This window comes from Hyposmocoma kahamanoa, unplaced genomic scaffold, assembly GCF_003589595.1.
Source record: "Hyposmocoma kahamanoa isolate Upper Pololo Valley unplaced genomic scaffold, ASM358959v1 87174, whole genome shotgun sequence".
In the NCBI taxonomy this organism is placed as follows: Eukaryota; Metazoa; Arthropoda; class Insecta; order Lepidoptera; family Cosmopterigidae; genus Hyposmocoma; species Hyposmocoma kahamanoa.
The window spans coordinates 1-10,005 of record NW_020654436.1 but is presented as its reverse complement, the minus strand read 5'-3'; the positions used below and the strand labels follow the sequence as shown (position 1 = coordinate 10,005).

General features: G+C 37.3%; 1 protein-coding gene across 1 annotated transcript; it reads left to right on the top strand.

The window, feature by feature from the left end:
• Positions 1-2,095: 2,095 nt before the first annotated feature.
• On the top strand, positions 2,096-10,000 carry LOC113235546 (enhancer of mRNA-decapping protein 3; the record flags this gene model as incomplete). The annotated part of the gene is made up of 2 exons (XM_026471277.1): positions 2,096-2,258; positions 9,543-10,000. Coding segments are annotated over 2 exons (621 nt in total), but the record flags the coding sequence as incomplete, so codon positions are not given.
• Between the last annotated feature and the right edge of the window lie 5 nt (positions 10,001-10,005).

Below are 10,005 nucleotides of genomic sequence, written 5' to 3'. Positions count from 1 at the left end.
CAAATCCGAGTGTTTGATGTGCATCGATTTTATGTGTTTGTGCTTTTAAGAAGTGTTTTACAAAGTTAGTAACCGTTCCTTTGTAGTAGTTGACAATTATTGCAGCTCACAATAATGGTGAATTGTTGTATTTTAGGCTGTAAAAGCCGTACGGAACGAAAAATTCCCAACATAACCTTTCACACGTAAGTTTTAATTCTTCATTACAATCAATTTTATTTGTAAGTCAATGCAATCAATGAATTTTCTTGTATGAATTACTAGTGAAATACTCTTACAAGAACGGAATATTACGATTTCATGTATTTTAGATGATATTTGAAGTGTTTTTCTTGATTGAATGATTTTTGTTTGCATCGTATAAACCTCCTAAAATAAGGAGAATATCTTAGTTTTGTCAAATATGTCCATCTCGCTTCTACCAGCAGTGGTTATAATACGCGAGAAAGAAAGATCAAATAAATAACCTACAAATTAAATTAGACAGACTTAAGCTGAATTTAGGGATACCGTGCTTTTGCCGCTATCTTTTCCCCAATTTTTTGGTCATTTTAAATATTGTATTTTTTTACTTTTCAATACTTTTTCAGTATTCTTCAACGCTTGTTATTTTGCTACCTTACATGTGGATTAACTGATTTCAAATAAATAATTGTCAGTTGGTTTTAAGTGTGTGACGTTGTGACCTCCATACATCGTCATCCCACCTTTTTGTATCGCTTCTCTCCATTCGTAACGTATCGTTTTTTCTTCTACTCGTATTTAAATTTAAAAATTTGAATTGTTCCATCTTCCTTCGCTTTCGAAATATGTATACTAAGTTAAAACTATTCAAGGGCCAATAAAAAAGTAATGATTTGTCATAATTGTTCTATTTCGTTACTAAAACTCAACCAAGCTAAATGTGGTCTGGCGGATTCGCCTTCCTTAGACTCGGCAGATTTCATCATTATCATGAACCCATTTATACGTCCCACTGCTGGGTACGGGTCCTCTCAAGCGAGTGCTTAGGCGACAGTCCACCACACTGGCCCAATGAAGGTTGGGGACTGCACACGTTTTCCGAGGACTTTGAACCTTCTTCAACGTTTCATCACGATGTTTTCCTTCACCGAAAAGCTCATGATAAATTTCAAATTAAACTTCGCACAAACTCCGAGAAACTCAGAGGTGCGAGTCTGGACTCGAACCCACGACACTCTGCTTGAGAGGCAGTAGGTCAAACCATTAGGCTACCACGGCTTCATTTTCATTTCAATTTCTTTAACTAGAGGGAGGGTGGGATAATTAACTGCATGAAAAAATATTCAACACAAGCGCAGCTATTTTGCACGATTTAACCTTCACTGGGTTCGCGGAGTAGCAAATTAACTTACTTTCATTTTTGTTATTATAAAGCAATAATAACATTTTCGCACAGAGATGTAACAGAGTTGGTACCCAAGAGAAGGCAAACGCAGACTGGGAAGGCAAAGATAAAGATGGGACTTAAAATTGGTGGCAGGCCCATTTTGACAACAACAGGCACGAGACAGGGAAAAATGGAAGTTTCTGGAGGAGGCTTACGTCAAAAGACAAGCTGATGTGGATGTAATTTAATTATAGGAAAATGTTTTGAATTACTAATATTGAAACTATTTAAGTATTAATTTTAATTGGAAATTTGTCTATTATTTTTAGTATTAATCTAGGTAATTAAGATATTTTTTAATAATTACTTGTTTTTTCTAATAACAAACTATACTGTAATATTTGAATTGAATTGTATCAGCAATAAAGGCTATTATTATTATTATTAATAATAATAATATTTTCACAGATAAGAAATTTGTTCTAACAAAACAGTTTACTTTATGCTTGTCGTAATTTGCGGTTTTTGAACACATGTGTGTAGATAAAAAAAATTAACCATCAATTTCTGGACCCCAATGTAGTAGTAGTCAAATCGATTGGAAATACTCAACTCTACCCCCTCAATTCGTTTAAGACAGTCACTTCCAGGCCACCTGTATTGTTTGGGAAATTTTGTTTTCAAGGTTAGATTGGAAGGTGGTATCAACTACATGTAGGATATTAAATTTGGGGTAGGTGATGATGGTATGTCTTTAGCTTTGAGTTATATTCAGTTTTGACTTTGGCAGGTAACCAGGTAATCAGCACCAGCTGCGGGCGGGGCGGCAGCGGCGCAGCACAGCCTACGCGCAGCAAGCCCATTGACATACAATGCTCACGCACCAATAAGAACAATAACCATGCAGGTGTGCTGCTAATTTTTCTTATAAGGACCTATTTGTGCTCTGAACACATTTCTTTATTGTGCTATTATTTGTGAAGAATGTGTAATGACTATGGAGAAAACCTGTAAGGCTAACGCGACGACCTGTCGTGCTATCCTTATTGTAAAATATACATTTTGAATTGGTAGTACTAAATGTTGACATGTGGTATTTTGCTCTAGCAATTCTAAGTGAAGAGTGCACTATCCTCATCCATGTTCACTTGATGACCACCATCATTAAATAACAAAAGTTTGGAGCTGGCTGCCGCCACGTGTATGTACTTAAATTATCGATATGACCATAGATCAACAAGTCAAGAGGCCTGCTAATCGCCGATACAAGAAAGCGTATTTACGTATTTAGTACCTGTTGGTACACCAGATGTCGTGACGAGTACTAAAATAACTACTTTTGTAACCAATTTGTTTTACATTGACGAGCTGCAATTTTATAATAATAAAATAATAATAATAGCTTTTATTGCTGATACATATCTCAAATGTTACAATATAATTCATTAATAAAAAATTCTTACAATTCATTAACCAAAATTTAAAAGTAACTATTTTTAAATTAATACGAAATATTAAAACAATAGACATAAATTTTGAATTGAAAATTAATACTTAAATAGTTTATAGTGATTCTGTGTGCAACATTTTTCTATAAAGTACATCATCAGTTTGTCTTTCGACATAGGCCTCCTCCATATATTCACTTTCAGTTCACCCAGGCTTGTGCCTGCCGTTGCCAGAAAGGGCCTGCCACCAAAATTGTAGATCATCTTCCCATCTTCTTCTCTGCCTTCGTTTGCCTTCTCTAGGTTACCACTCTGTTACCTATGTTTCTGGTCCATTTTCCTGTCTCCCTCATGATGTGTCCAGCCCAACGCCATTTCACCTTTCTCATGTAGTCCTTGACATCATGTACTATTGTTCTACGTCGAATTGACTTGATGCTATTTCTGTTTTTTCGTCTCATGTACATCATACTTCTTTCCATGCTTTGGCATACCTCTTAGCTTTTTGTGTTTTTTCTTGTTAGCGACCAGGTTTGACAACCATATGGTGTGTATATGGATGCAACTGTCAAATACTTTCTTTTTTACACTAGTTGGGATATCTCTATTTTTCATAAATTCTTTTAGGGACTTTTCTATGAATTGGTGACTCTTTGATCCACCTCTTTTATCATTTGGTTAGCAGGTGATAAGATCTCTCAAAGTATAGGTATGTACTCCTCTACGTATTCAATAAGTTTACCATTTAATTTTATTATTGACTTGTTTCCATTTGTCATGAGTTTTGTTTCTTCGACATTAATTGCTCGACCCACTACTGCGCTCTTTTGTGCAAATTGTTGTAGCATCAATTCCAATGTTTCCGGATTTCCCGTAATCAAGATCGGCAATCAGAAACAGCTTTGGGGATAAGGGGGTCTCCTTGTCTTATTCCTTTTTCTATTGGAAATTCCTCGCCATTTTTTTCTTATTTAATTTTTGCGAAGCTGTTTTTATAAATTTCTTGTATTATTATGTTATATTTTTGATGTACATCTTGTTGTTAGAGTGCTTCCCATAGGTGTTTGTGTTTTATGCTGTCAAAACCCTTACCCACAAATCCCAGATAGTAAGTAGATTTTGCTGTTTATGTTACATTTTGTTCGTTTGGATTATTGGATTTGGATTGGATATTTGGATTGCTTGATGTTATGGACATGGTCAAGTGTCGAGAAGATTCTTCTAAATCATGCTTGCTCTCTAGGTTGTTTTCCATGTAACGTTTTTGTTATTCTGTTTAGTATAACTTTCGAAAAAACTATATACATTATGCTTATTGGTCGATTGTTTCTAATTTCGCTTCTGTCACCTTTCTTATGTAACAACGTTATTGTTGATCTCATCCACTGTCTAGGTATGTATTCTGTATCTAAAATGATGTTGAAAATACTCGTGAGCGGGCCTCTAATACTAATGTATTAGTTTCCTTAGAAGTTCGCTGGTGATCATATCCCCGACTGCTGATTTATTGTCTTTCTGTGTCATAATGTTGTCTGCAGCTCTTACTTCGTGATGTAGGTCTTTGTAAAAATCTGTGGCAACTTGCAAGGTAGATTGTCTTTTCGCTGTTGGAACTTCTACTTGGTTTTTCATATTTGGTATCCAGCTAGTAGTATCTTTTCGTTCCCTCGTGCTCTTCTTATTCCGTCTTTCTGAATATGGTCTAATAGAAATTTTGTTCTTGTTTGTTTTCTTATGTCTCCTGATGTTCATATTTATGTCTTTACTTACTATTGTATTGCTTTTCTATTTTCGTTCTCATTCATAAGGTAGCTTTTTTCAAATTTTCAGATTTGTTGTTTGTTCACGAATTTTGTCAATATCTTTTGATCGTTCATTCCGTTCAGCTTCTGCATTTTTTTTTCTAGTATGTTGTATTTTTCATGTAGTGCTGCAGTTTTCATTGTATTGATCTTCATGTGAATAGTTTCCTTATTGTCGTCTAATAATTCTTCTGGTATTTTTTGACAGCAATATGAGGTGCATGCGTACCATCTCACTTTTTTGGGTCCTTGCGATGCTAAAGTACCCCTTAATGGCCAGTGGTCTGTACTAAAGTTTAGTGTGTCCATTACATCGACATCTTCCGAAATAGATTGTATTCTTACCAACGAGCTTACAACAAGCCTAAATAGGCTCGTTGGTAAGAATATAGTCTATTTCGTTTAGTGTTTTCCCATCAGAACGTTCCGCAATTTTATGAAAGCTACTCTAATTTCACGCAAAATAGGCGCCTGGATGTCGAGTTGCAAACACCAGCCTATCGCACCATGATTATTAGAGTGGCTTCATTCCAGGCATATGCAGCCCACTGCGACCATCAGCTGATCGTGATCAAACTATACCATACTCTAATTTCCACTGATAACAAACAAATCAACTAGATGACGCTTATTGCACAAATTTTTATGGATATAGCAAGCGTTAATTTTTAAATTAGTTTGTAACACAATGCCATCTATTGATATGCATACATGTGCGCACTATAAGTTTCCGGAACTGGCCACTTATATAAACAATATTTAAAAAGTAATTACAACATTTGAAAATGGAACTCTTTGGCCGTAGAATACAGTTTGTTACATCTGTCTGTCACTTGCTTTTACATTGTGGCGTCATTTTAGAAATTGGTTGTCTACATCACCATGGATTTAACTCGTGAAAATTTTCGTAGTACGATTTTCTACGACTTTAAGGTTCGTATTCCAGAACTCTACTCAATGCTCAAGTCAGGATTTGAGCAGACTTGAGTATGATTTCAAGCACTGGAAATACGACCCTAATGGCAAGGACTTGAGTATGATTTTCAGTGCTCATTGCATTACTCAAGTCCTGACTTGAGTATTGAGTAGAGTTCTGGAATACGACCTTAAGTGTAATTTAACAGCTCAGCGGAGTTTCGCTCGGCTTCAAACTGCTTTTGGCGATGAAGCACCATGCAAGACGACTATTTATAGCTGGTTTGCAGAATTCAAACGCGGTCACAACAAAAACATTGATGCTGTGCGCCGTATGATCAAAACTGACAGGCATGTGACATACTATGAGATTCGGGCATCTTTAGGCATAGGCATGAGTCAAATATAATCAATACTACACAAACATTTGGGTGTGAAAAAGATGTGCTCTAGATGGCTCCCACACAATTAGATTGAGGCTCAAAAAACGGATCGCGTCACTTGGTGCAATGCCAAGCTTACCAGATTCAACGAAAGTGCGTCAAATTTGGTGTGGGACATAGTAACAGGTGACGAAACATGGATTTATAGTTACGATCCCAAAACAAAGCAGCAATCGGGTCTTTCGAGATGAGACCAAACAAAGCGGCGCGCGTGCAAAGTGCCTCTGAGCGGATGATTGCTTCTTTTTTTAAAACTGGACACGTGGCTACCGTTGCTTTGGAGAATCGTTGTACCGTGAATGGTGATTGCTACACGACCATTTGTTTGCCGGAAGTTATTGACAGACTCCTAAAAATAACCGTAAACGCTGTATCATCTTGCACCACGATAATGCCAGTTTTGACACAGACAGACAGACAAATGAATTTTTGAAGGTGAACAACGTTGACCTTATGAGCCATCCCGCATACAGCCTCGACCTGGCACCTTGTGACTTTTATTTATTTCCAAAAATTAAGAACCAGGTACGCGGTCAACGATTTTCATCACTCGAAGAGGCTGTCGAAGAGTATGAAAAATATGTTTCAGAGATTGTTACGGAGGAGTGGCATGTTTTAAATATTGGTTCATTCGTATGAAAAAGTGCATTAACGCTAACGGAGAATATTTTGAGAAACAATAAATTCATTTCTGACCATTTATAGTATTTTTTTCTTATTCATTGCGGAAACTTATAGTGCGCCCTACGTATTTGTCAAAGTTCAGGAAATAATTTTAGCTCATGATCACTATTTCAATAATAAATATAACAAGGAAAAATTGACCTCTTATATTTAAGATTAAAGAGGAATTAGTTGACGTCGACTGCCATTTTACATAATATAAATTACTTGTAGGCTATCGGTCAGCGCCATCTAGATATAAGATGGGATCATTTATCAGTCCTCTCGACTTATTGGTCCACGGTATATGTAATGACTGCAGTTTTTGCACAGGTTCATGTTTGTTAAAGGTGGCTCTGGAATTGGAAATAGTTTATCGCATTATTTAAAAGACAGTTTTTATCAAAATGTCATCTCTGAGCAATTATGGTCAAAATGTGATCAAATACAATTTCATATGGAACGGTCATAGCACAGTGTTTTATAAACCCCAATTTTGTGACATGCCTTTTTTTCCGGATTTCTGTAGTTTGAACTGACACAAATGGAAGAGTTGAACTCCGGTGACAAATATTTATAGTTAGAGAAAAATAAAATTAAAAACTGCTTAATTTTCGTCTGGATAAATATAAAAAAAAAATATAATTTATATTTGAAAATTATTGACCAACCGACTTAGTCGTTCGATGAAACCCTAAGTAACACACATTTTAAAGTAATCAGCAATGACATAGGTTCATTCGTTACAAAGTTATTTAATCTTTTTTTTTATTTCGTTTTCTTTTTTACTTCAATAATCCGCCGTATTAGTTGAGATTATTAGAAGAGAGAGTTGAGTTGAGTATTAGAAGAGACATACCCTAAAATTATCGTGAATTATTTCCATGGTTTTTATTTATTATTATTGCGTTGGCATTGATTTTTATTTTTTAGTCAGGGTTTGCACTAACAATGTTATTTTATTAAAAATTCAAAAAGAAATTCTCATTATTTAAAATATTTTTATTTAGAACTACGGATAATCGATAACATAGGTTTGCAATATAAAAAAACCAGTGTTACCTGTACTATTTTTTGTGCTGGTTACGGAAAAAAATCCTTGATCGTAATGCAAATCACACGTTAAGTTTACACTATTAAAGCTTTCCTGACAGACATTAAAATAAGTTTTTATTACTTAAAATCTGTATAATAAACAACGTAAGTTTAGGACAACAATATGAATCAGTCTCTTTTATTGCATTGTTGTCAAAGAGTACCTTGTTGTACATGCACGTGCGCGCGGCCTTTTTAGATGAGATGAGATAGATGGGCTTAAATGAGAACATTAGTCAAATAGAAGCATTTTGTAATAATACCTTTAAAACCCGGGCGCTTGCCCGCCCACCAGTCAAACTTGCATTTATATTAATAATAATAACAAATCACACACTCAACATAGCCCCGCACTGGGGAAACCCTGTGTCGCGGGTGCCATGGATACACACACATAGACAACCACAAATTACACCCAAACTCACGAGAGACATAATGTAGGTCATACAAATATTTCTCCCGGCCGGGGAATCGAACATAGGACCTCTGCGTGACAGTCCGGCATGGTAACCGTTCGGCCACGGAGGCAGTTAAGCATTTTGGCATTTTAGGCATTGTGATACTTTTCAGTTTTTTACGTTTTAATAATAATGGCTTCTAAAGGATTTATTAATTCTCCAGGTTTTTCCTAAATTTATGGGACTTATACAGTTAAAAAGCAACAAAATATTTTTGATTTTATCGAAAAAGTTTACTTTCACAAACAAATATGGGAAAAATAAGAAACATTGGGCTCCTTACTATGTATGTTTGTGTGTGTAGAAGACAATCCCAAGGCGCACACTTTATACATCTTAAAGCTATTACATCTATAAACAGTCTTATTAAGGTATAGGTTTAGGTGGTGGTTCTCTATAAATGGTTTCAGAAAAAGAAATTGGTCTTATAGACTTATTTCACTCAAGTCAAAATTTTAAAACCTTAATACCAAACAACTTAATAAAATGTGGTCTCTCTTAAGATTTACTCTTATAGCCATTATTTTAAATTCATCTGTAGATCAACTGATTATTTTTAGTAAAATTGTTCTCTATACATCCAGTAAAGTCTATTAATGCTCTAAAAACTACTGCTCTTAAGTTTATTCTAGATATATTTCACTTATAGACATTCTGTAGTGTTTATGGTTATTGACAAACACGTTATAGCGCGTTTTCAGTAGATTTTATTTAAAAAATAATGGAATTAATTCATGATAGTTTTAGGGTGTGTAGAAGACAGCAAAAGCAACCGCTGGTGTAAAAATCTAAACCTAATGCTGCGGATTATTGAATAAAAAAAACGAAAACAAAAACAATTACTTTAAAATGTGTGTTATTTATGCTAAACGTATCGAACGATTAAATTGGTTGGCTAACAATTTTCAAATGAAAATTGCGTCGATTTTAATTTTTTTTTCTTTGAAACTAAATATTTGGCACACCGGAGTTTTACTCTTCCATTTGTATCAGTTCAAACTACAGGAATTTGGAAAAAAGTGCATGTCACAAAAATTGGGGGTTTTAAAACATTGTGCGAAGTGAAAGTGGCTCATATTAGTTTGTATAAATAAATATTATAATATATTCATTTTGGTTTTATTCAGATTCAATAATTCGAACAAACGTGTACAGTGAATACGTGTGGCGGATTCGTATTTACGCATTTCGACGGTCTTGATTTCAGAAACCGTGAAATCGCGGTAGGGCACGACGTTTATTACGAATTCGGAGCGCGCATTGTATATTTCGGACGGAGCGGCCGGAACGTCCGGCGCGTCGAGTCGTACGGTTTTTCGAAGCGGTCGGACGGGCGGAGGTAGAATGAACGCGGAATGTGAACGCAGGCAGCTTCGGCAACGCGGGCTCCGCGCCGAAGGGGCGCGGCGGCGCGGGCGGCGACAAGGCGCGGCGGCGGAACGAGGCGTGCTTCGGCGACGGCGCGCAGCCGCCGCTGGACCGGGACTTCGACTTCGAGGGCAACCTGGCGCTGTTCGACAAGCGCGCGCTGTGGGAGCAGATGAACAGCCAGAAGCCCGACCTGCTGCGGCAGGCCGACGACGCGGGCAAGTACCGGCACGACGAGAACGTGCTGGGCGGCGGCGGCGCGGGCGCGCGGCGCGCCATCCGCGTGCCCGACGAGCTGCGCGGCGCGCTGGACTACGTGACGGACGAGGCCGTGTGCGTGCCGTCGGTGGCGGGCGCGCTGCGGCGCCAGCTGTGGGAGGCGCTGCAGCGCGCGGGGCTGCTGGAGAGCGCGAGGGCGCTGCTGGCGCGCGGCGCGGCCGACGTGGCGCTGCGGCTGGTGGA